This window comes from Falco punctatus (assembly GCF_963210335.1).
Source record: "Falco punctatus genome assembly, chromosome: 2".
NCBI lineage: Eukaryota > Metazoa > Chordata > Aves > Falconiformes > Falconidae > Falco > Falco punctatus.
Genome location: NC_137581.1, coordinates 70685415 through 70713025, shown reverse-complemented (window position 1 = coordinate 70713025; position 27611 = coordinate 70685415). Strand labels below are relative to the sequence as shown.

General features: G+C 39.0%; 1 protein-coding gene across 15 annotated transcripts in view; it reads right to left on the bottom strand.

The window, feature by feature from the left end:
* Positions 1-1856: 1856 nt before the first annotated feature.
* INPP4A (inositol polyphosphate-4-phosphatase type I A) overlaps positions 1857-27611 on the bottom strand; it is a 130471-nt gene continuing 104716 nt past the window's right edge. For all 15 annotated transcript variants that reach the window (XM_080377279.1, XM_080377271.1, XM_080377280.1 and 12 more), the window contains 8 exons: positions 24534-24706; positions 22963-23086; positions 22010-22136; positions 19589-19729; positions 18139-18236; positions 14675-14787; positions 14186-14340; positions 1857-4967 (listed from right to left, as the gene is read on the bottom strand). In XM_080377279.1, coding sequence (XP_080233405.1) covers positions 4835-4967; positions 14186-14340; positions 14675-14787; positions 18139-18236; positions 19589-19729; positions 22010-22136; positions 22963-23086; positions 24534-24706 — 1064 coding nt within the window. In that variant the 3' untranslated portion in view covers positions 1857-4834. The remainder of the gene's footprint in view (positions 4968-14185; positions 14341-14674; positions 14788-18138; positions 18237-19588; positions 19730-22009; positions 22137-22962; positions 23087-24533; positions 24707-27611) is intronic.

The window sequence follows — 27611 nt, the reverse complement described above, 5'->3', positions numbered from 1 at the left end:
CACCCCAAAAAATAGGAACTTCTTGATGCTGAAGTCTGTGCGGAATACAGAAAACATCATAAATTATAGGACCAGCCTGGCAAATAACATACAACTTCATATTGGCACAAATTAAGGGAAAAAAAAAAAAAAGGATGCTTGGCAGGGATACCAGGCTCTTACAAACTGTGTTTTCATGCCATCAACTGATCATGTTGGACAATACTGAAAAAAGTAGGGCACAGCTCCACCTGTCACCATCATGCTGCTGAAGGGCAACGGGCAAAATATTTCATTAATTGGGAGCAGAAAGTTTGCCTGACGCTTAAAATAATGTGAAAGAGGCTGCTGTTGAGTTAAGCTTCCCCATTCACAGCCTGAATGTCTTGTCATTCATTAGGGAGAACTATTTTAAACAAACCCAGATGCAGTTGGCAACAATATACAGATATAAAATTTCTGAGGTGGGTCTCAGAGATGTTTAGGAATTCATGAACTGAAAAAGCTTACTCTTGCTCACCAAAATCACCTGCAGTTTCTTCTGATGAGGACTTCTTTCTGGTTTATGTAATTGTCTTGCTATTTTTTTGTTGTATTCTTCTCTGTTTTCTATTCTCTCATGCATTTTTTGTGTTACATCTATTAAAACTTCCTCTTTTGTCAGAGCACATGTTTCAGACTTTAAGACATTGTATTTACAACATCAGGTAAGCCTTTCTGAAGTGCAGCTAGTGCCCGCACACAGAAAGCTGTACTAGAGCTTCAAGTCCGGTCTGAAAGCTGTCACACAGAAGTCACAGCAAAGAGATGAGATGAGTTCTGGTTCCACACCAAAGCATGAGGTCATTGCTGCTCCAGGCAGCTCCCCATAGCATTGTTTACAACCCATGGACAAATATATGCCCTTCGTACAGCCACAGTTCCACGGGCAACCTGGATTCACAGTCACCTTGGCTTTTGAATGAAGCAATCTTTACGGCCACACATACATCTGCTTCAAACAAGTGACAGTTTCTCTTAATAGCTCAGAATGCTTCTTAAAGACGTTAAGCTACAACCATCTTTTACACACCTCACCTTTTTAAAGTAAAAACACCGGCAGATACTTTTTGACACCAACTTAAGATTTTGGAAACACAGATATGTATATATATGCACATGTATGTATATGCATTTTCCATTTGCAATTTAGGAATTCCCACCTGTGAAGCATCTTTCTGCATTTTGAATGAAAGCAGCATGGTTTTTTTTTCTGGTACTGGTACTGTGTAACCAGAAAAAATAATTTATTGAGCCCAACCTGTAGTCCTCAGTCCCCTTTAACGCTAATAAAATTGTATTTGGCAGTTCTCAGACATCCAGTGACAGCAGAATTACATTTTAATGTTCTTCATATTTTACAGAAATCAGAACGCTCTGGATTACTGTCTTTTACACTATTATATAAAACTAATTTCACCTGAAATCAAAATGACAATCAACAATAACAATGTATCTCTGCTGAAAAGTAGCTCATTTGCTAAAGCTGCTGGAGGGATGAGTTGGCTGAAGGGGAAGCAGCAGCCGAGAAGGAATTTATTAATGGAAGGAAGAGTGAAAAACAGAATGAAGCTCAGGAAGGTCTTACAGAACATTCGTAGAAAAAGTACATAAAAGTAAGAAAAAAACAGATCTCATACAGCTTCTTCATTTAAATGTTGCTGCTGAATGTACAGCATGTAGGACAAACTGGTGCTTGACTTAATTATAGAAAACTAATAGCGGCTGTACTTTAGCAGGGTTTACAAGTAATGACTTCCTGACTTGCATTATCTCTGTAATATATCACCATACACAACTTAGCTTAATATATTTTCCAGCAGATAAAGCACATCAAGTCAAGGAATCCCAAAGCTTTTATTTTAATTTACCACAAACATATTAAAAGTAAGCCACCATTCGTTATTCTTGTCAGTTCTTTATTGGTTTTCATCCTAAAGACTAGCACATTTACAGCATACATGGATTGGATGAACTAGAATATATAAAAGAGTAGCCATATGTTTATGATATATTAATACTGCCCAAAACCAAATAAATAAAAATATTTCAATGCACAAAGCTTGGCAGATACAGTCGTGTTGGGACAAAACAGTGTTGTATTATACAATAATTTTACATGTATAAACGAAACAAAAGGCAACTGTGCTGTAGGTACTTTCACAGAACATACACAGAACATACTTGGCAACAGTTTTCTTTTTTTACCTTTGTATGTTTTATAATTTAAAAAATGTACTCAAAAAAGAACATTAGACAGAACTTCATTTTACAGTAATCCTTAAATTTGCCTCTCCTGTGCAACAGAAAAGCTTACTTCACCCTTGTGAAGCATCCTATGTGGATTTCAAGTTTCACAGTTTTTCTTTTTTGATGAACCGCTCGAGATCTTCCTGTTCATTACGCCCTTTAAACAAGCCCATCGGTGTACATGTACTGACAATGGCGTATATATAAAATGTTAGCTGGACAACAATGTTTCACATGTAAGCATACTGAAATCGGAATATTTTAAACAAAGTAATGCAGTACTTGAGACTGGTAGTCCACCACTTTAAAAAGGTGAGCAAAAACCATGCACATACATACAAAATTCAGCAACCTTTTCTGAATACATTGGTATACAAAATAAAGAAAGGATCGCTAAGCTCTAGAGTAGATCAAATGATTGTTGGCCACAGTCTACGAAAGTGGCACTGCTAATTGTTACAGTAGACCTCTTGTTATTTTCTTTTGAAGCTGAACATTGGAAGATTTTTAGTGTAACAATACAGGACTTAAAATATAATTAACTATGTTTGAAATATACAAAATAAAATTATCAACTCATAAAAACTAAGGGATATAAAGAGTATAGTTTATAAAAAAATAAAATATAGCATTTAATAATGGGCCAGGGACTGAAGGTTGAGCAGAACTAATGAAGTAACATGTCTAAAGAGATCCCGTTGAAAAATTTTTCACCATATATTTGTTTACTTATTAGCAAAAAATAAAACAAAAGCAACACTTATTAATTGACAAACAGGGTTTGTGAAATTTCCAAGGGACTGTTCTACTGTAGATGATCTGTTCAGACCTGGGATAGGTACTAAAACACACTGATTTTGCACAGAATTCAGTGTTTTGTTATCCTAGAGAGACTGAAAGAACGGCGACAACCCAGTTCAGCAGAACTCTCTGACTTGGCTTTGTGACATGCTGCTCAGTGTTAAACTGCAAAAAGCAAAATGCAAAAACTGCTAGACCTGTAACCCCCAAACCTACATGGGAGCAGAATGAACATGACTGATTGATAGAGCAGTGACAGCACAGACAAACATCAGTGAGAGGGAGAAAGAAATCAGAAACCAGCCATATACTTACCTGGCTGTTGCTACTCTCACAAGAATAAATGGGCAGATTTTTCTATTCTAAAAATTACATCCTTAGAAACCAAGAAGGAAAAGGCATAGCGTGCTGAACGAAGCTAGCTAGAGATGCCTTAATCCTGTTAAAATTTGGAAATGAATGCTTAGCTGCTTTTTAAAAAGTTATCTCAGCTTCAAAGGCGTTCTTTGGGAGATTATTTCTGAGATCTGTTGAACATTTTTTATCAAATGCTATCAAACTGATTGCCTTAGTCACAAGCTAGAACGCATCTGTGGTTCTCATGCAGTAGCACATGAGCAGTTCCTTTCTACCAACACAGGGCATCGCTGCTTTCCTCTGAAATACCCTGAAAACAGTCATACTCCCGCCCTGCCCCCCCCCCCCCCAGGTTCTGAACATCTGTCCAGGTAAAATGCAAAGGTAAACAAAAACTAGTTTTGATTTTGGAGGAGCACAGACATGCTGGGCACTTTGAACATTTTTGTATTGACGTATAAAATAAAAAAAATGTTAAACATGAATCAAAAAACCCTTAACTTCCCCCAGATACTAATGCTTACAATCCAGAAGTGATATAAAAAGCCATGGGTAAAAATGTGTACATTAATATACAATACCATGGAACATAAGGGACACGTCACGTGCAACATCAGCAACTTGCTTATTGCACTTGCCTTATAGTGGGGAAGGGCAGGGGGAACTGTTGCTGGCATTAATTATTAAGCATCATTATGTTTCTGAAACACATATTTTAAAATGAGTTAAGATGTGTGCCCAAGTCCTTATCTGCCAAAGACGACAGGCGTTTTGTTTTATTTGAACAGAACTAGAAACTAGATCTTCACACGCCTGGCCTTTTATGTACTGTTAATTTCATATATGAAGATGGCATCCTATACACAATAACACGATTTATACTCCTGGCTTTTATTGTGCTGATTTTTTTTTTAAAGTTAAACTTCTGTTTCTTGATTGTAACAATGCATCCTACAGTTATTAGACTATCTAGGATCCGATCCCTTTTTATTTAAAACTTCTAGAGTTTTACTCTCGTTTTTAAAAAGTTTATGAAAAGCTCAATCTCAAGTCAACTCAGTATAAAAAGATGTTATGTGAAACAGCTGCCTCAATGCCGTTCCTAGAGTTCTTGCCCATCCAGGAGGTACCTAGCTATTTGCATATAGGTAATTATTAAGTAGCACAATATCTGGTCACCTTACATACAGTGAAGGCTATTTAAATGGGCAGAGAGTCATCACACTATTCTCAAGCTAAGGTGTCAATAATTGTTACTATAGATTCCAATTCTGTAAGTAACATGCTCTGTATAACCTAGTGAAATGTAGAAAAAGGTTATTTATCTCTTCTGGATGACGAAATCATATATTATTCTAGAGTGTATCCACATGTTTTAATGGAACAGCAATTAAAGGACATAGTAAGCTTATGTTTCAACTTTTCCATAAGTTCCTTCTGGAGGCCTGTAATACTTTGGGAAAGCCTTCAGTTGCAGGGAATTAAATGCATACTTGCGACATCCAACATTCTTCATTGTATTTTCTCGCCGACAACCCTCACTGGGGAAAAAAAACAAGCACAAAAAAATGACAGCAGTAAAAAGGAAAAAAAAAAAAAGACTTAAACTAAGATGAAATGAACTGGTTATTTTATAGCATTAAAAAAAAGTTGGTTATATTTAATGAGCGTTTAATTAATTTGCCACTGCAAATATTAAAAATGATGACTCATCATACAATGCCAGTAAGAAGCACACAGAATGGACACATGCTATGTCTGATTGCTAGTTTTGCATTTCTAAAAAGCAGCAGCGGATCTACTGAAAAGTTCTTTCACGACGGTTTCATGTATTTCAGGGTACACTGTTGTGGAGTTCACATGCCGCTTCATTGCACAAGGGATCCCAAGAAATTGCTTAAAAGCAGTTCTGCTAATTTATCAATATATTAAGCTGAAAAAGAAAAACTGCTGATCTCTCAATAAGAGCTTTAAAGTAATTTTTTTGTTCCCTGTATGTCAGTATTATCAGTACTTACTTAGAGATTAGAGCTGATACAAAAATAATCACTTTCCAGTTATCTCTGCATGCATAAATTGACTCGAAAACCAACATAGTCTAAAAAAAAGTCTTAATCATGAAATAGCAGCTTTGTGTGGGTGCAGAAAAGACTGGCTGTGTTGACAGTCATCACCTCAATGAAACAAAGCTGTGCAGAACGTAATTTTTACCCAATGTTTTGGTGCGCCTGCCCCACATTACAAAGAGGTTCTGTGCTAATAAAAAACTACTCCAGTTATAAGGCTTCTTTACACTTGTAAATCTACTTCGGAGTTCCTTTGATTATATCCAAAAACATACATACAAAGAGGAAGCACTATCTTTTAAATATCTATCATAAATCAGCTTAGGCTTTTCTTTCCCTGACAGAGAACTGAAACCTGAACAATGAATACCAGAACTTCATGGCAGACCGTACAGTACACCATCTTATGGTGGAAACGTCATGTATTCCTGTTTTGGAGATGGCCACGGCATCTGCCAGGTAAACTGTGGTCATCTGATTCAAAAGGAGGGTTTGGATTCTGGTTCAGTTTGAGAGCTCTCTTGTTTTTACTGACCTCACCGTTCTTCTAATTTTAAGTTAATTAAACTGACTGTAACCACTTTGTTTGACTTCATAAAATATTGTAACTTTTTGCTTTTAGAAACAGCTTAGGTAAGTTTGAAATTCATCTCTGGAGCAGATTCTGTGCCTGCCTTTTATAGAATGGGTCATACATGATGACACTATTTTTATGGCATTGTTTCGTGTTTTACAGAACCCTTGCTGAAAGCTGTTGCAGTCAGATAGATTCATCAAAAATTTGCATGAATTATACTTCACAGCACTAATAAAAACAGTTTAACTAACAAATATTGGGATTGCCAGATAAGCATTTTTACTCCAAAGTGAGTAATTATTTTCATAATTTATTCCACTGCATCTGCTTATTGGACATGTCCCTCTGTGACTCAGGTGGGCCACAGAGATGGTGACAAAGGTGCATTTCACACACCATTTCATGTGCCATGTTTCTTCTGCTGGAGGCAATAAGCAGCGTGCACTACAGCATTCTAAATCCCAATGCCTGAACGAAGCACAGACCAAGATAAAAAAGAAAATAAATAAAAACTTGTCCCCCAACAAATTTTAAGAAAAAAGAAAAATTACGTTGTTTTCAAAAAGCCTTGGCTTTCAGTCTAGCTGAAAAGGGTGGTCTTACTGCAAAACCCTAGTGATAGTAATGAGCAAAGCCTTCATACTTTATGTAAACAGATTAATAACCTCAGGGAGTTCAGCACAGATATGGCTAGTAAAGTTACTTTCCTATCTTGTTAGACTGAACCCAGGACACTCATCACATTGCAAGAACAAGGCTACAGTCCAACCTGACGTTCGTTTGTTTTGTGAAAGGGTACATTTTGGCACCCACAGCAAATGAACCAGCGTTAATCAGAAAGAAGGGACGATCTGTATGGAGACACAGTGGTACTAGAAATCAGCACAGGACATGGATATGCTCAATACCATCATACCATGATTTTAAATCTCATCAGCAGTAAGGATTTACCTAAATATATTGCAACTAAAAATAAAAGGGATATATGCTTAAACATATATATTATACACACACATATATATATGTATGTCTTTTTTTGTTTTTTTTTTTCTTTCTTTTAAAAACAAAATTGGAAGAATAGCGAGGAAAAACACCAGGAGATAGTGTACTGTACAGTCTGATTTCACGGAGACACAAATATAACCACATACTTTTTTTTTTTCAGTTAGAATATCCACCAAATCTAGGATTATATTAGGATTTTTATTCTAACTGTGTTTTTTTCTTTTTTTAAGCTTACCTCTCTCAGCAGCTTTAAAATTCCATTAACATTGATAATAAAAGCTATAGCTACCTATGGTTTTTGAGCGAGTTAGTAGAAAATAGAAATCACAGTACTAAAAGAGTTCTTAGAAGTCTAATTTTCTGTCATCTCAGGCACCAAGCAAAGTAAATCCCTTCATGAATAAGCAAATTACATTAAATGAGGTTAGGTTTTCTTGATCAGCTATTGCTATTGACAAACTCTGCCAGACCACTGCACCAACAAAACCTTTCAGTTTAAATAGGCCTCTCTAGTTTGATGTTGTAAGTGATGAGCAAATTTCATCTGCAATTATTCTGCATTACTATACTAGGTAAGCTGCTTTAGTCTCACCACTTAAATAAATGTTAACTTACCGTCATTCACTTATCTCTAAGTCACTATCAGCATCATAATTTATTAAAGCTGTTCAACACTTAAAAATGGAAGTAAAAGTAACAGTAATATTTAGTCTAGTGTAATTAAAACAAAGCCCAATGGAAAACCTCAAACCCACCTACTAAAGGAGCTAACTGATACCTGCCTCTTTTTGCCAGAAATATTAAAGACCAGCATCTTTAACTTCTAGGATGATAATGACCCTGTTTCAGAATAAGTTCTGTAACAGAGCACCTGAAACATATCATTAGCAGGCTAACACCAATTACATCCTCTTCCTAACCACAAGTCATTTTCTTTGTGTCTTTAATACATTACAAAATGCAGATCTACAAATAGAATGAAATAATTCTGCATGCAGCAAACTGCAAGTTGTTTTCTGACTGGGTACACTAGTCTGTTAGAACATACTTAACCATGAGAAAGGAACACGACAAAGTTCTACAAACCGTTCAGTAATTTGGATATTATGCTTTGAAATGAAGGTAGAAATTAGTTTTTTTCTTTAAATAAATTTCTTACAATTTCTTATAAACCCCACCCGCATTTTTGTTTTTCCCTTCATACCTTGTAAAAATGAAAGGCAAGATTAGCATATACCTTAAATATACAAAAAGATACAAATTCTTTTCAGACAAGAGTTCCTTTCTCTGGAATACATGAAACAAGTAACACAAAACTATATTTGGTAAGAGATCTTCAGGCCGGCTAAAGTAACGAGGTAACAGGCCAATGTCAGACTATGTTACAAGCACTGAAAGCAGAACAATAAAGTTTCAATACAATTCTTTTTGATAAAATAATTTGATGTATATTTACAGTTTAGTACAATAGAAACGTAAAATTGTAAGGCATAATAATAATTCTTGGCAGACAATGCTATGACACATTCCTTTGTCCAGCAGGTACCAAGTGGCAATACACATTCAAGCACTTATTTATTTATTTATTTAACTTTATCTTCACTTGCAACGTAATCTGGCCACCAGGTATGCTATGCTCAGAAACAGCCACACAATCAGTAAATTGGGGCTGAGAGCTAGTAAAGGAATAGAGTAGAGGAGGCTGGGATCTAGTCTGAAATCTCGGATGGGCACCAAGCCACTCAAGTTCTTCTGGGTGACTACCTCCCGTGTTCCAATGCTGTGAAAAGGAAGAAGGTTGGGAGGTGGGAAAATAAAACAGAAAGGAAGATGGACATGCAAATGAATGTATAAAAAGAGATGGCAACACAAGGTGGTCAAGAAAATGAAAAAACATGGAAGAAAGCACAACAAAACCAGAAGATGAAGTAAAGAAAGAGTGGAAAAACATCTCAAAAATATGTATCAGCACAATTACAGAAATAAGGAGAGGGAAAGAGAATAAAAGAGAAAAATAAGAAAGAAGTACTGTAGCCTACTGAAAATAAACACATGTAGGTTGAACACAAATGGTTTTCCATGTTCATTCTCTCAGATTACCAAGCAATAATATCCCATGCTGCTCTGCCATGCTTCCGCATGCTGCAAAGAAGTGGACCTCTGAAAAGCAAGCTGAACATGAATAACCATTGTAGTATTTGACCCTTTCAAACATCCTTCCATGTAGGCTGCAGTGAAATAATTTAACCTCTTAGCTACCTTCTTAATATGTAAACAAAAAATCCCACGCCACCCACCTATTTTTCTGCTTCAACATGAATTCCAGTGTGTATCAATACGCTTTCCAAAACGCATGTTTCTGAAGTGCCCCAATAGATGCGTGTGAAGGCAAGGCACGCTGCACCACCACACATCTCATTACGCCCCTGCTTCCTTCATGGATTTGAGCACAGAAGGCCTGCGGTGGGCAACTCTTGGGTAATCCAAGGCTTTGTAGCGTGGTGTTTCGTTTTGGATCACTCTTACACCCTGTGCAGGTCAACTCTTTAGTTTACAAAGCAACAACTAAATGCAAGCTGTGAGTCTGATCCTGTCAGAACACACGCACTCACTCCATCCACACAAGGTGACACGTAACCTTGCTGATCGTGTAGCAAGGGCAGGTAACCAACTGACAATGTCTTGGAAGACATCAGAGATACTCTAGAGGTGGTGAAAGAGAAAAACATCCTTCAGATGCCGGCAACACTTCAAGTGAAATGAAATTAGGTGGGCAGGGAACTAAACCAACTGTATTTCTGATCTGGATCAACACATCCAAATTGGTGATCAAAAGACACTTTCACCCCTGGTGCGTACACTGGATAAGGGTAGATTGAATCGCTGATGCCTATAAAACCCAATTAGCTTTGTAGTGGCGGGGAGGGGTGTGTGTGCATGTGTGATCAGGAGAATCAGCAAGCAGAAAACTAATGTTGACTGGCAAGTGGTGGATAAAAGCTCAACAGAATAGTCTGGAGGAAGAAAAGTGTTTTCAGATATAGATAAGGGAGTAAAACAATGGGAGAGGGAAAGAAGGAAGAAAGGCTCAAAATGACAAGATGACGTTATGAACATCACATGCCATGTCTGTACCATTAAAAATTAGTATCAAGCTACTCGATTTTACACAAAGACATATGCACAGACACATACAGTGGGAATGGAGGCAAGAGCTGGAAAGTGCTCTCCTTGTCACTGTTGGCCCACTCAGATGCTTCCACCCACGGGGTGAAAAGTCACCTTTTGGAAATACCAAATGTACCAAATGGTACAGTGCCTTAAATTAAAACATTCATCAGCAGACTACCTCCAGGAGAGGACCAGGGTAAAGAGACAAAGCAAACTCCTTGTTAATCCAGCTCATGTATGGGAATCATCTCTGTGAGGAGCAGCGGGGGCTGCCCCATGCTGGACATGGCTGATTCCAGCCAGCTCAGGTGGACCCACCACAGGCACAGCTGTGCCCCCCAGACGCAGTGCCTTGGGGAAAGCGTGCGTAAGAAAAGGCAAAACACCACATGACAGCAAGGAGTGATGGGAAGAGATGTGAGAAACAGCCCTGTGAGCACCAAAGTCAGGGAAGGAGGGGAGGAGGTGCCCCAGGTGCTAGAGCAGGGATTCCCTTGCAGCCGTGGAGATGACTAATGTAGAGCAGATATCCACACTGCAGCTTGTGGAGGACCCTATGGTGAAGCAGGTGAATACTTCTTGGAGGAAACTGGAGCCCACGGAGAGCCTATGCAGCAGGTTTATCCATGCAGCCCATGGGAAGGACCCATGCTGGAGCGGAGGAAGAGTGCAAGGAGGAAGGAGCAGCAGAGAGGAGCTGTTACAGACTGACCGCAAACCCCTGTTCCCCATCCCCTGTGTGCTGCTCTGTGTGGGGAGGTGGCAGAGTTGGGAATGAAGGAGTGAAGTACTTGGGCCTGAGACACAAGGGGTTGTGGAGGGAAGGTGTTTTAATTTTTGTCTTTGCTCTTACCATCCAAATCTATTGGTGGTAAAGTCTTAAGACTATTTTGCCTGTAACACTAACTCCCTGTCATTATCTCAACCCACGAGCTTTTTCATCATATTTTCTCCCCTTGTCCTGTTAAGGAGTGGGGGAGAGCAGCTGGGTGGGCATCTGGCAGGTGGCCAAGGTCAACTCACCACAATTTTATTCTTAAAGCAGGTCAACCAGTGAAGAAATCCAACCAAGCTTTTTATCATGGTCGTTTGTGGGTGGTCATATCCAAACATGACTGTCAGGGCTTTATTATGTAGTCTTTTTAGCCAGCACCATGGCAGCTAGAAGAGATTATTTCCCTCGCCCTGTTTCCAGCTGGTTTTCAACAGCTCTTCTCTGTTGGCTGAACTGCTTGTGTCACAACTTCCGAATTGGTCTAACAAAAATGAGCTGGGCTACCTGAAAGGTGCAGAAGATTTTGCTGCTCAGGCTGGTTTTGACTGTAACTGGATTAGAGCATATTCACACAGACAGCTCCACTGGTGGTATCTGATAAGACAGCAATCTGGCAGGGGGAGGGAGGGCAAGGAGTCACAGGTCTAGTGGGGAGACTTGGCACTGCTGCGCATGGAAGAGGCTATGTGATCCAGTTGGACTTTGACTCTTGAGCTGCCTTTACTGGCCAGGTACTCATTTCTGCTGTAACTTGGACTTCCAGACACACCATCATGATTTTACTATTTGTAGGCTGTGAATTACTATATATTTGATTTGGGACTGGAAAAGCTGTGACTTATTTACAGAAAAGTGATTTTACTCTAACAGGGAATTTGTTTCTAAGGTGAAAGCCACAAACTTCTATCTGTGAATTTCTACAAGAACCTACAATGACCACTAAATGTTCTCTCCTTGATGTCCATGCTCACTGAACATAATTGTCACGGATACATAATCATCACAAGACTAGGAAGGAAAGGAAGTCCCTGAGGATAAGTGAGTGGGAACTAACACCTCTGGAGACCAACATCCCATGAAAGAAGAAGGTGCTTTCTTAATTTTTCAAGAACAGTGTAAGCAATAATACTTTTCTTCTCAGGAAATTTTCCAGTACAGATTAAATACTTTGAGTCTGACAACTTAATACTTCTTCCCATCCTTCCTGCTGCCCCAACTGAACCAAGCCTTCCTCTTCCTGAACAGTTCCACAAATAAAAGAACCAGGTTAAAAGAAAAAGCAAGTTTTCTGAATGCCCTGGAAGTAATTTGTTACCCTTTCACTTCCTCTGTCTGTCCATCTGTGTCAGGTCATCCTGTCCAGGCTGAAATGGGTTTGGGTGGAGTTGGACTCACACATACTTGCTCCGTAATCCTCTGTCTCTCTTGTTAAGCTTTGTTAATTCTGTGCCATTGCTCCTGAGCAGAATTGGCAAATAGTTTTAAAAACACAAAGAGCAATGAGATGGGAAGAAGAAAGATTGAAGGGCTTGAAGAATGGTCTAATCTTAGTATTCCTTCAGGACTAGTCAGTATTTGTTCTGCACAGCCTCTCTTAGTCAAAGACTTAACAGAAGAGAAAGTCACGTCTTTCACCTGTCGCAGCAAGTCCCTGATGTTGCTAGAACACATGAGCTAAAGGTTTTGATTAAATTGGCCCTCTTTCAATATCACTGTGTAGGCCAACATAAAGCATTGTGTTTCTTGGGTCAATATTTTATCTGATCTTGTGTTATATCAGATTGACAGTCTGAAGGTGCAAAGCAATGTTGTTATTAACCTCTGTCTCTACTGTGTTCACAACTGCATTAAAAAACCACAACAGATTTAAAGAAATTAACAAGATACCTTGTATTGTTCAGTGTTTATTCCCACTAAATAAACAACTGTGCAACAAAGTCTTTTTTTCTTTCAGATGTCCAAGTTGACAAGATGCATAATTTAATTAAAGGTATTTGACAGCCACTTAGCTCCACTTCATGTTAGTAACTTCTCCCTCACAAAGCTGTTTCAAGTTTTGTTTCTAATATCAAGGTTTAATTAGTCTCTGAATGTAGTTTTCATGTACTGTACTAACTCTGTAACAATGCAGCAAGAAGTGCTGCAAAAAAGGGAAAATTAAAAATGTCCAGTGACATCCAATTAGATGTAGATATAAAAACCAAATTGTTAGTGTAAGAGGCTGTAAGTGTTATTATGAGAGGCATTTTCGTCTAGGTAACTGAAGAGTAAGAAAGGGTCAAACAGCAAAAACATACAGAAAGGATAAGAGAATTGAACACTCTAGAGAATTTGGTGAGAAGACACACAGTACAGTACATTCAGTAAGAGTGAATGTTGAAAAACAGGACTGAACAGCATTGTTGAACTACATTGATAAAGACTAAAGCTAGATTTCTTATCCTTTCTTTTGGTATGTGACTTACGGAGTTTTCCAGCAGTGCTTGAAACAAGGCATTGAACAACAGTAAACAGATTTTCTTTTTTTTTTTTTTTTCTTCCTTTTTTTTTAGTACAGTATTTAATTCTGCAAACATCTCTGCTGCTTCAGAATACAGAACATCATTATACTGATATGACAACAGCACACTGACACGTGATGAAATTTGGTTGCTGTATTGTGAAACACTCATACTGACATTTCACCCAGTGAGCAGTGTTTCACTGCTAAAGAATACATGTGGCAAACCAGTGCAAACTGCAGGTGTCTGTGTTTCCAGGATCAAAACATAGGTCATCCCTGTGAAATCTGCCTGATATAGAACTAAAAAGCCCAGTGACGTGACAGTTCAGGTAACCTCATTATTAAACAGCTTTCAAAGAAGCACCAGTTTCCTCTTCGGTAAGCTCAGCGTTAATCAAAACCCACGTTTCCACGTGCTTCTCTGAAAACTCCAGGTTCACTACCGAAACCTAAAGCCTGATCTGTTGCAAATCTGGTAACAACCAGCTTCAGCATACAACTCACTAATACATGCAAGGGACGGATGAAATCTACCAGTCAGTTTTGTGGTTTTCTGACTTTATTTTACTTTTTACTTCTTTTTGATAGAAACAGAGACCACTGCTCCTCCTCAGTTTGCATGGTTCCTCATTTAGGAATAATTGACACAGTCAAACTCTTACCTCCTCATACACTCCAGAGCCTGGGTGAAGACCTGTGGAGCCATTCCATGTTCATGCTGTAGGATCAAACACTGCTCTAGGGTGACCGACATAGCAGTCCTATCCTTCGCACTTTTACAGCTTGTAAATCGAACACCATTTAGCCTGCGGCATATCTAGAAATGGGATATACAATTCATCATGCTTTCCTCATGCATAAACTTCTGTCAGAGCATACACCTGTACTTCTCCTTAGAGACACACAAATGTTAGGTAGGACTCTGATGCCAACAGTCATCTTTGAGAGAGCAGAACTTCATTGCATGAGTTGCAGGGAAAATACTGATGGGGAAAATACATTTTATCTCCCCATGCCTCATTCTAGAGGAAGTTTAACCCGGCAGCATTTCCAAGCTATATGCCAGTAAATGAAGAAATCCAGACATATCAGAATATCAAAAATATAAAAAATCAGCTGAACTATGCAGAGATGCTTAAATTAATAAATACCTCAGCAGCTTGCCAAAGGATATCAACATTCTTATTTTTCCTTGCGTGTACATTTTGTCCCAGAAATCTTAACAGTTCAGGCAGGCACGTCTGACTACGAGATCGAGGTAGACCTATAAATCAAAAAAACCCAAACTCCACTTATTTATCTGGTTTCAACACTTTTACAAAGTTACTGGAAAGTGTTCCTATATGCCTGCTGCAAACACAAGTGTGTTTTCTTGAAACTATCAAAGCTTAGAACAATTAATCCAACTCTTGATTACTTAGTACCACCACCAAAATGAATTCAAGTTTAATTAAACTCAACTAGAAATACACATTCAGGTTATTTAAAACTTCAGGTGCTCAGAATCTGATAGCAATAGAATAACAGTGAACAAAGGGAGCAAGGCTGGTATTGTATCTTGGTTTGTGTGTCACAGGTACACTTGCTTTCACACACTGTTCGGAACTGTATATAAACATGTAACTGCCTGTATTATCACTCCTCAGAGGCTACAGGATATCATGCATGTCTCCACAGAAACACTGAAGATATTTTATTTTCTGCTCACATTTTCAATTTTAAATTTGCACGCTGGCCAGTTTTAAATTACAAGAAACACTTTCTCCAACAGGACACCGCATTGCCATGGTGTGTTTATTAATATTTCACTAAGTAGAAATAAATCAGTTGACATTTTTCAGTATTTCAGAGTGCTTTCAGTAGTCTTATGTGTTCAGTATGTTAAACATCAACTCTTAAATATGTAGCAATATACTCAATACAATCAATGAGCAGTATTAAATAGGTGGGTTTTTTGGTTGTGTGGTTTTTTTGTTTGTTTTTTTGAAGGGGTAACTGCAGAGGACACCAACTAAAGCTGTGACTCGATAAATAAGGAGGTATACACTGTTAACAAATGTGACAAAAAGACCCCCACATGGCTGATATATGGAGTTTTATTTTTGGACCACATATCTTCTCACAGCAAATAGTATGTTAGACTAATGTGATCTCATTCTGTGACAAGGTGACCTGCTTCATGGATGAGGGAAAGGCTGTGGATGTTGTTTACCTGGACTTTAATCAAGCCTTTGACACTGTTTCCCACAGCATTCTCCTGGAGAAACCAGCCGCTCAGGGCTTGGATGAGCTACTCTTCACTAGGTAAAAAACTGGCTGGATGGCTGGGCCCAAAGAGTGGTGGTGAATGGAGTTAAACCCAGTTGGCCAGTCACCAGTGGTGTTCCCCAGGGCTGAGTACTGGGGGCAGTTTAATCCTGTTTAATACCTTTATCAATGATCTGGACGAGGGGATCAAGTGCACCCTCAGTAAGCTGGCAGGTGGGAGTGTTGATCTGCTGGAGGGCAGGCAGGCTCTGCAGAGGGATCTGGACAGGCTGGATCGATGGGTCGAGGCCAACGGTGTGAGGTTCAACATGGCCAAGTGCCGGGTCCTGCCCTTGGGTCACAGCAGCCCCACGCAGCGCTACAGGCTTGGGGAAGGGGGGCTGGGAAGGGCCTGGTGGGAAAGGGCCTGGGGGTGCTGGTCAGCAGCCGGCTGGACATGAGCCAGCAGTGTGCCCAGGTGGCCAACAAGGTCAACAGCGTCCTGGCTTGTATCTGAAACGGTGTGGCCAGCAGGGCTAGGGCTACCCCCCTGTACTGGGTACAATAACCACCTGTTTTACAGTTAAATGTAAAATACCATTCTCTCTTGGCATGCATTTATGAGGAAGTATGTTTCACTTTATACATCCTAAATATCACCACAGTGAAGGTAAAAAACACCCTCAGACTTCCCTTAAGACAAGCACAGTCCCAGGTTTGTCTATACAGTCTCAGCTTTTCACAGAGTATCTCTAACACACCTGCAATATTTTTTTCACACTTCTAAAAAACCCTTTTGCTTAATCTTAATAACCACAGACCATTTGTCCAAGCTGCATTGCAAAACTAGGTACAACATGTCTGCATATACCCAGGACAAACTGTGAAGGAGAAGGGTGTTTTGGCAGTGGGCAGATTTCCCCCCTTTGTGGTATTCGTTTCCTGTAGCAGGAAACAATGTAATGACAAGTAACCAGAGTAAGGAAGAAAAGGCAGGTGGACACAAGACTGTTGTGTTTTCTTTCACAGTTAAGGTGCACGTTAATGCCACCTGTCCAAAACTGCACACCAGCCTTATCAGAACTTCAAATTACTTGAAGAGAAACTGGTATAAGGTGTGTTACTAGTAAATGAGAAACTCAAGGTCATGCCACAAGTCTATACTTATTCTCTTCTGTTTTTAAAAAGTTCAGAGTTCAAAAAACATGAAAAGGAACAAATGACAGGGCAGAAAACAGACTGCAGGATAAAAAAAGTTTCAGGAAAAAACAGCAAAAGCTAAAAGATGATTGTATCAACATAAGAGGTTTGGGAATGAGGGAAAAGACTGAAGGTAAAAAAAAGCAAGCAAAATCAAGGAGAGGAAGAAGCTTTATGGGAACTATTATTATTGAAGACTAGACAGAGACGTGAAGTAATACGGAGAAAACCAGATCAAAAGTCACTTTAAATTGATTAACTTTTGGACTTTACAAGAAAGTCTGATGCTAGACTACTATATAATAAAAAATCAAAATTTTGCAGCTAAAATTTCAGAGAATTAATTATGCAGGATTATGAATGCATGGAAGACAGAAACAGCTTCTGCTCTCATCTGCATCAAAAAAACCCCAGGGTAACTGAAAGTATAATAATGTACTTTAACCGGATGAATTCTTACTATACTGTTGCATGTTGCTGCATTTGTATTTCTGCAATAAAACTGCAACTGTGGGACCCATTAAATTAGCTTACAAAAGATTTGATACTATTAATAAATCCATGAATTTTCACCATTGTTGTGGTCACATGTAAATAGCATTTATGCCACTGCCTCCCAAAAAAACAGTAGCAAGCAAGAAATTTTCCTATATAACAAGTAAAATTCAAGGTCATAGCTACTGTCTCTCTTTGAGGTGCTACACTTCTCTGTTGCTGGCTGCAGATGCAACAATTATAGGAAAGTGCCAAAGGACAAGCAGAGGGAAAGTGATTTAAGTTCCTAAAAACTGGTAGTTGCTCTTTGTGCAGGTTATTGTAAGTACAGAGAACATGACCAAAAACTGCACATAAAAGTGCTGCTGCTATAACCTGTCATTTTTATACCTTCCCATCATGGCACTCTAACTGCTTGGCTGCATTACATACACCACTTAGAAAGAGATGTAAAGTACATGTAAATTAAAAAATCAGGCTGACCTTTAAACCTCTTTAATCTGCTCTACATAGTACCGAAGTATTAAAATAGACTTGCGTAATTCCTTGGAGGTTACTAATGCTGGTGTACCATCAACATTTAAGCAACTATCATGAAGCAAACAAATGACAAAATCAGCCTGAATTGTGCTGTTCAATCAAATTTGCCATTAATTAATTACCAAATACTTACAATCATCAGGCAAAACTTCCTTGAACTGCTCAAAATACGAATTCAACCGCACTAAGCTTTCCATGTTAATCACTTCTTGCAGTGAGGTGTCTCCAAACCTTTAAAAAGTGAAGAAGGGAACAGTTAAGCCCAAGGCAGAAGGTTTCTCCTCTTCTGTGAAAAAACTGCACTTGGCAATATGACTACCCGAAAACAATCTGAAGAGTCAGCCCGTGAAATTCCTAACAATTCAAATGCAGAGTAAAGTGTAACAGAGAAATGTTGTAGTGATTCACTACAGAAAAAGAAAATAAACAAGCGTGAGGGGGAAAGTGGGAAAGAAGGTGAAAGAAAAATCTTGTAGAAAATAGCATTTAAAATTCTTTGGCTTTTGTGTCTCTCTTTCAATATTAAATACCCATCTTGTCAATCATTTTGCCAAAATTCAAATTTTTAATAATGAATTCACTAGTTTAGTTCATAAGCTAATAATAACCATAATATCAGCAGGTAAGATTGAGAACTTTTGCTTCAGATATGTAAATAAGAGATATGGATCTAGGAGTAATAAACCATGAATGTAATAAATATTGTCAACAATGCCATGATTCATCTCGTCTAACTGCATCTACATACATGGATAACACACATACAGTGCTGACATCCATAACTATGCTAGTCACCTTGGGCTCCCTTCACAGGCAGCAGAGGACAACAGTAACTGCTGGAAAGCTTTTGTTAGACTTTTTCTAGTTGCCCGTCACCACCATACTGCACACTCCACCCTGGTACTAAAGGTTGCTGTCACAACACGCATGTGCCTGACTTCACTGGCGTTCTCCATCAGAGCTGTGCTCTGTCAATGTATTCTTTACAGGATATAGCCCTAACAGAGGAAAGCTCTGGTGGCTCTTCCAAAACTGAAGTTTCCCTAGTAAGTATAATAAAATAATTATATTCTTCAGCTTTACAAGAACAGTGTTGCATTACATAAGTACTGCAAAGATACGTTAAAACAAAACTCCATCTAGCCCATTATCCTGGGTTTTGACAGTCGCCAGAAGATGGAGTATAGGTGAGAGTGCAAAATCGAGGGCCTATACACAGCAACACTCAGAATGATCTCTCAGCCTCCAGTGATGTTGCTCACAGAGGTCTTGAGTCACAGGCAGCACCTCTGTGTTAAATAGCCCATGATAGATTTCCTCTTCTGTAAATTCACTTCTGAACCACATAAACGTGCTCTAGACTCAAACGCAGGAGGTAAGTAGCTTCACAGCTATGTGCCGTATAAAGGGCCTCCTTTTGTTTGTTTTGCATTTGAGAGCTTTAGTATTCCCTTGTTTGCATATTGGAAAAACTGAATCACTGTTAGTAATGCAACAGTGCAATTCCATAGAGACGTATTTCCATCAGAACAGGAGATTGCTGAACTGCCATTATGGTTGAGCTTGCACAACTGAATACGTACTTCTCTGCTAGGGTTTGCTGCTCATTGATTCCCACATTGAAAAGAACAGGCTGAACCCTCAGTAACATGCCACTTTGAATCTCTCGCGGCAACAAATCAAACAAGGCGCTTGGCAAAGGGATCCTCACATTAAATCCATCACTGCAAATAAATAAACAGCTATTAGACATAAAGATCAAAAAGCTACATTCCGAGAACATCTTATTTATGTAAAGAGGGTTACCATCTAGATCGTAATACGACTATTAAAAAGTAGGTATCAGTCAAAACTGAGGACTTTAAGGAACTGTCACAGCTTGCTCCTAATCAGAAAAGCTATTCTAGTTCAAAAACAAACCTGCAGCAACCTGTAATGCTGATTTTACATCCTCATGGAATTTCAACCAAATCTGCCAACCGCCTGACAAAAGCTGGGTTTGTTCTGCTCATTAATACTGCAGCTTTTGTACAACTTGGGAAAAATCGAAGTTTTGGCATGTGCCCGTCTCATCAAGAGTAAGGTGTATTTCATTTTGAAGTGATAAAGGCTAGTGATGATGCACATACATAAAAGGATACATTTTTTTGATACAGTAAATAATACTAGTATTTCTGAGCAGAAAGATAGAGGCAATGATAGTAGCAACCCAAGCATAAAGTGAAGGAGGAGCTAACAAAAGCACTGACACAGAAACTTACGATTCAGACCTACAAGCTGTTCCTGCAGCACAACAGGTTACCTTGGGTTAGCTGAGCTGCAGCAGAGCCCTGCGTATGTTTTCTCTCATGGCAAATGTGAGATAATGCAGCTTATCTTACCCCATAACATCAGTTCAGACTAAGGTGTGTCATATTACCCTGTGCTGGAACTGCTAAGATACAAGCTGCTGTGGTTTGTGTGCTTTGTGTTAATGTATCAGTAGCAACACCTTGGTGTTACATCCAAGTCTTTACAGCACAGAACTCTCAAGTACAGCATATATTCTCAAGTATAGCAAAACAGCTCTGAGAAATATATAATAAGGTAATCCAAACTGGTCTGTCCCACATTTACACTGGATGGACACACAAATCCTATGCTATATCTCAAAGCAAAACCCCCTATTTTCACATCTAAATGTAAAGCTTCCAACAGTTTGCACCATTATAAATACGCATGATTTCTTTCTTCTCTTTTTTGAGTAAAATCTAGATAGAAAAATAACGTACAGCACTAGCAGACATGAAACCAATGAAGACTGGATTCCTGTTACTAGTGACCTACAGCTGATGGCAAGTTTCAACTAAAGATTTTCTTTGAAAGGAATTTTCTGCCAGCTGGCCATTTCCACCAGTTTCAGCTCTTTCCATAACATACGTAATTGTACTGCAGACCTCCTTCAGCTGCACATGAATCTTAACAAAGTTCCTCTAAATGTTTTTATCTTTGAGAATTCTAACTCTTTTTCAGATGTGGATGAAGCTGGGCAAAGCTCCAGTGGAACTTGGTATATCACACTGTAACTGAACAAACTTTATTTCCTCCAGAAATCAGATTTGAAACTAAAAGATGCTAAAGACTCTGAAATACAGAAACAGAAAAACATCAGCTTTCATGAGGCCTCTGTCCTTCCACAGCTTCATCCCCATCTGTGAACTGGCTCTCTCTGGGCAAAAACTATCGCAGGGGCCCATCAGCCCCACATCAGAAACCAGTGCAAGACCAGCTCATAAGCAGGCTGCAACATTCAAACTGAAGTGTGACTGTTCTAAATGCTTCTCATCATAATAAAGCTGTAACAGATCACTCCCACTCCATTTTATGTGAGGATGCGAATGTTTGTTACTTCAGACTTCCAAAACAAAAAATGCTGTTAAGCTCAAACTTGAAAATACTTCTTTTTCAGACAAGTGGCCAAAATGAGCAGCAGTCTGCTATATCACAAGCATCCATACGTTAAAGCCAGTTTGGCCCTGATGGTTTGGAAATTGATGCTAAAACGGCTTCTCCTCAGCAGCAGCCAAGCAACTGCTTGATACGTGCTCCGTGCCCCACGGTGCTAATGGCAGCCAGTGACACACAGTAAAGCAGTGACCCACTGACCAACAGCAGTGAACTGAGTCAACAAGATCAGCCTCAGAAGTCAGCCTGAAATTCAAAGCCAGCACAAGTGCTTAAGAAAAGATTGAATACTTCTGGCTTATGATTATGGAAGGCTTGGTCAAGATGATATTTATTCACAAAACAATACTGCCATGGTTTGAGCCTTGCTATATATCCTCTCTGTAAAATGAAACATCAGGGAAAATGAGTTAAGTCCACTTCAAAGTATTTCTTTCAAGTTCTGATGAGAAAAACAGCACAGTACAAAAGCACATAATTAATTTCAAGTGCAGTATCACTGCTTCTCCCATCTGCAGTCCCACTCCACTTCCTGATCCCTCCCCCCCACTTCTTTTTACCGATTTCCAGTGATGACTGGCAGCATGTCAGTAGATGTATTTGATGTGGCCTGAGTTACTTTAAAGGTTACATTCCTCAAGTCCATGATTCCCAAACTCATGTCCTCTAGCATTGCCAGCTCCTCACCTAAATCAAGGAGGAAACAAAGAGAACCATAATCATTCTTTGTTATGTACAACTCCTCGTTATCAATTTGATGATGACTGTACGTCATCACTTTCATAAAGAAGTTCTATGGATGAAGAGGCTCTGGAGCCCAGGCCTTCACCTTGGCTACAGACCGCGTACAATGTCATGACTGACTTTATGAGTTTGGCATGTTTAGGAAACAGTAATTATCTAGCATTGTTCAGACTACCATTCTTCAAGTAGATGATACGCTGATTTTCCAGTTTAGGCGATGCTAGTAAGTATTTCTCAGCACTGTCACAGCCATGATAGCCTTTGTGTTGGAAAAGTTACAGAGTATTCCAGATTTGTTCAGTAAAGCATTCCCTTAACTGGCATCCAGATGGCTGTTCAGACATGAGTGAAACACTTCTGAGTGATGTACTTTCCCTTTCTGTATCCTCTCTTCAATCTCACTTTGTACTGCAGGATTACAGTAGGTCAAGACAATTAAAAAAAGCACATTTGGGGCACAGTTTCTCCCAGCTTACCAGTATTTTAATCCATTTCTTTTCTGAAAAGAAAGATCACTATTAGATGTTTTGGGGTATTTTAAACCTTTGACATTATATTATAAGGCAAGTACACTTTATCTTTTAGAAGCAATTAAATTAAATCTGAAAAAAATCAGAGTTGTACTCTGGACATAATCTGGTTTTGCATTTCAGTTTTCACAATCATTTTGTAGGTGAGATGCAAATTGTCCCAAACACTCAGATTCTGCTGTAATCAATTTATTTGCTGACTCAATAGCTAATACCACCCACTTGCCCTGTGCCTTTACCATAAGTGCTCAGCAGGCTCTCAAACTGTGCAAGCAACCCAATAGTGTAGAGTTGTCTTAGAAATCCATCATCATGCAGGCAGTTCCTCAGCTTGATAATGAAACCACAAATGAGAGCTGTCAGCTGTGGGAGAGAAAACAGACAAGAGTGAAATGATTCAAGACAAAAAAGACTCTTCAGCCCCAAGCAGAAACAATATAAGAGGTGCCATAAAATCTCAGACTGATAGGCTTTTCCCTTAAACATCACTCTTCTTTTCCTTGCAGCTGAAGAGAGACAACCAACCAACAAAAACCCAAAACATTAATAAAATCAGGTTTAGGGCACATTGCCTTCATCTCATAAGATCTCCCAAAACGTGATTGCTGTTGACTTCACATCTATTTGTTTTCTGGATACAATCGCTTGTATTAGGGTCTTCAAGTTACAAATTACAAGAATTTCCTTGGAGAATTATTTTAGTTAAAGATGTAAAAGCAACACTGCTAGTCCTAGGCCATTAATTTTGCTAGTATGAATAAACGTGTTGTTTTTTTTAAAGAAATCAGACATTTGAAGAAAGCTTAAAAATGCAATATCTGTTTGCATCATGTAAAGATTCAGGCTCCAGTGTTTCAAAATACTCAGGACAAGATCCTGAAGACCTAGTTCTAAGATCTAAGATCAATGCTAGTCTTAACTCACTCTGTCAATAAAGGAATTTCCCAGGTGATTGCCATATGCTATGTACATGGGTGTATGACATTGTTACAGAATTAAACAGAAGGGAATAAAGTTCTGTTTATGATGCGTAAGCATATTCAAACATATTCAACATATTCAAAGCATTGAGTTTAAAAACTATCTGCAATATGAAGTGGGTTTTGTATAGAAAAAAAATCCTGAATTTATCTCTATGAGATACTACATTTTGGGACAACAGCTCTACCAAACATTGTCCAAGAGGTAAGCTGTTTGGAATACATGAACGAGATACTGGTTTCACAGGGAAGCAGACACACTAGAGAAGAAATGTGGAAGGTTTTTTAATGCGGACAACTTGCTAGTCAGTGGCTGACACAAGAGGCCTCAGGCAGGCCCAGAAAGAGAACTTCTAGGAGAAAAAAAAAGCACGCATTTCTCTCCCTGCAGCTGGACGTCTTTCCTTAGGTATCACAGGTCTTGTTGGTTTTCTTGATGCAGAAAACAAAAAGTAACTGAAGGAGTACACTTTCTGCTCATGGGCTTTCCCCTCCTCCCTCCCCCCCTTCACATCTTACTTTTTGTTTTAGTTTGGTGGCATTAGAAGGCAAAGGTTGTTTCCGTAGACAGCAGTATATTTTCACTAGTTCTGGAATAATTTTTTAAAAATACTGAATGTATAGCCAAGGGGACACTGAAGTTATATATTGTCAAATGCATGTACGTTACCAGTAAGGACAGCACAGCACAGCCTATGAAAGGAGATCACAGTGTTAAACCCAAGAGTAGAACAGATCTGAAAAATTCTGAAAACAGTAATCTTTCACGTTTCACGTAAACCCAACCACGTGTTGAAGTGCAATCAAATAATGCATATTTGCTTGCTTACAGTTTGGCAGAAGACAACATCCCTGCGATACTGAAGGCTCAGGCAGAGCCCTATTGTTGGGGCGCTGTCCTGCATTAATAAAAAGACCATGGCTTTCTTTGCCTTGTCACTCATCATGGCTACACAGTCTGTGAGTGTCGTCAGCAAGGGATAAAGGGCTTCACTCCATTCGCCTGGTTAAAAGAAAGAAATAGCAGTGCTGTAAGTACTTTATCTGAAACAAACAAACAGGCATTAAGAAGAAACTTTCTGTTGCAAGTCAAAGCTGTTGATAATTTACATTTAGGGCTCGTTTTATTTTGGCTGGCTGGTTAATCCTGCTTGTTATTAATTAAGTAACCTTCAGAGTAGTTGTCCATGAGGAAAATATGGAGAACTTTACTCTGTAAGGCTGTTATGACTTTCCCAGCTGTGTAACAGCTTCCAGATTTGTGCCCAGAGAACAGGCTATACAATAGCTGACTTGGAAAGCATAACAGAAGCACGAGTATCTATACACACAAGTGTATGTGACTGCGTGTGCATGTTCAAACACACCCTTTCACAGTGCATATATGGACAGACAGTATGGAGTCCACCATATAACAGAAATAGAGAACATCTGCTTAGCCATTTCTGTCAATGAGATTTCTCCCAAATATCTTGCCTTTGAATCTTTTGTGGACTCACTGGTATATAATTCAACCACCTTGCCATCTTATTGATCCTTGTTGTACCTCAGTGAGGTAAGACAATGCCTATCTCCCATTTGAAGCATAGAAATAATAAGGCAGAGAGGTGAAAAATTAATGTAGGTACTCTTTAAGTGTCCTCTGTTTGCTGAGTGACTTTGAAGGCTTAGAGCTAGCTAGCAAGAAACACAAAGTATAGTGATTTAGACAGGAGTTAGCCAGATCCTTGGAAGTAGTTTGGAGCTTGACTTCCACTGAAATACACGAGATATGTCCCAGAGGGACTCTGTTCAAGGTCCTATACAGGAAGCGCAGAAATGAAACTGGGTTGCCAAAGTTCTACTTTAGTACCTCAAACATCATGCCATTCCTTCTCCCTAGAAGATTGCTCTGCTTTAAAATGCTCCACAAGCTCAGCTTCTTTTCCTTCCTTCCTTTATCTTTCATCTTAATCAACCACCAATTAAAAAAAAAAACATTTCCATAACTGTACGAAAAAATTTTCAGATGCAGAGAGAACAGATTTTGGTATAGCAATATAAAATGAAAATACAGTAGTGCCTTGGTTTTGTCCTCCTTAATACAAGGTTGAAACAGAAGAACACTTCACTTCTTAAAGGGAAGGACAATGTATTTTATTTTTAAAAAGCACTGGAGCTCACAAACAGAACGCACATACAACCCCCAGCCTAGTTGGCTATAGGAACAAGGCAACGTACAGATCAGAACCTGCATGAATGGGGCACTTCAAGCCCCTGAAAGGAAGTTGTTTGGGATCTTGACTCAAAGGCAGGGCTACGAACTAGTGGTAATAAATGTTTCTTTGATAACGGGCCAAAGAAGGGAACTTTGGAAGTCTGCTGACAGAAACATAACTGACAAGATTAACGGAACTATCCTTTTTGCTTTTGTTCTATGTGGTAGATAGATAACCTAATAAACTACATAAAGGGGAAGTTCTTTGGCTCTGTTCCATTGGCATAAAAAAAAAAGCAGGAAACATCAAAAGAACAGCCAAGGTATTACAGCGTGGCTTTTATATTCTATTAAGTATTTTCTCTCAAAATAAATCAGATGCCATAACATGGTCCTGTGAAAAGCTTAAAAGGCTTAAAACACAAAACACAGATGATACTAACAGTATCTCTCTTACCCCATTTAAGAGCTTTTCCATAAACAAATGAGAATGAAAAAAAGAACTGAAAAGATCTGCCAGCACATCATCATCATCTCATTGCCTGGATATAAATACTTATATATAGTTATTAAATCAGTGGAGATATAGAACTTTAGTGTATCTGGCAGCACTTCATTTGAAAGATATGTTTAGCTGGGGTAATCACAAAGTAGACTGGTGGTATACCAGCTTGCCTGAAGATAAAGCAATTGTTAGATGCTTTTTTCCTCCCAACATTCACAAGTAATGCAGTGGCTCATCCAGGGTAATGAGCAAAAATCTGCTGTGCTGTGTCTTCTCTTGGTTTAACATTTTGGCCATGAAAAAACAAACCCTTGTCAGCCTGCAAAATTATAAATGCTTTTTGCTACCTACTCCACAGAGGTGTCACCTACATTCTTTTCATTTTTTTAGTCAATGGTAGTTGCTATTAACCGTAAACAGGAATAAAAGGAATTGCACTCCCAGGCTCAAATCGGTTTGATTACCCTAACATTACACTGGCAGCATTTAAATAAATGTGAAAGGTCTCTAAATGTTCAATTTTCACCTGGATTTTCCTATTCTTCTGTCTTCCCCTCACTAAATTTTCCTAACAGAACTTTGTTACTGAAAGTATATTTTCTATCAAATGGCACCTTCAAACACCATGAGGCACCAATTTTAATATGAAAACTACTTTGAGCTCTGCTGTTATGTTCTATGAGATGATCAGAACATTTTAAACCTATTATAGACTCCACTGGGCACATCCACAGGTAGGATGATTTGGTTTAGGGCCTGAAACAATGGAGATGCAACAAGTTGTTACAGATTTACAACAGCCAGAGACCTAGTCCAAGCTAGCTGTTGGTATGTCTGGGACACAAATCCTGCTTTTTAATCAGAGGCTTCTAGTTCATGTTAAAAGTTATTCCATTTGAAAACCGGCATTGTTCAAATCAGCAGGATGCCAGTCATTTGTTCGGGTGCTTTATATTGTACATCAAGAGGCAAATCCTGCAGTCTCCACTCAGACAGCTGTAACTGAAATCTGGGTCATAAATAAGGGGCAGACTAGGCCCTATAAGTCTTTGATATTCTTCTTATGACTGCTGCTGACCAAAGTCACACTTTAATGCAGGGGTCCTCAAACTATGGCCCGCGGGCCGGCCCCCAGTATTTACAGAACACCCCCCGCCGGGGGTTGGGGGGGGAAACCAAGCAGCCGCAGATGACTGCCTGCCACTG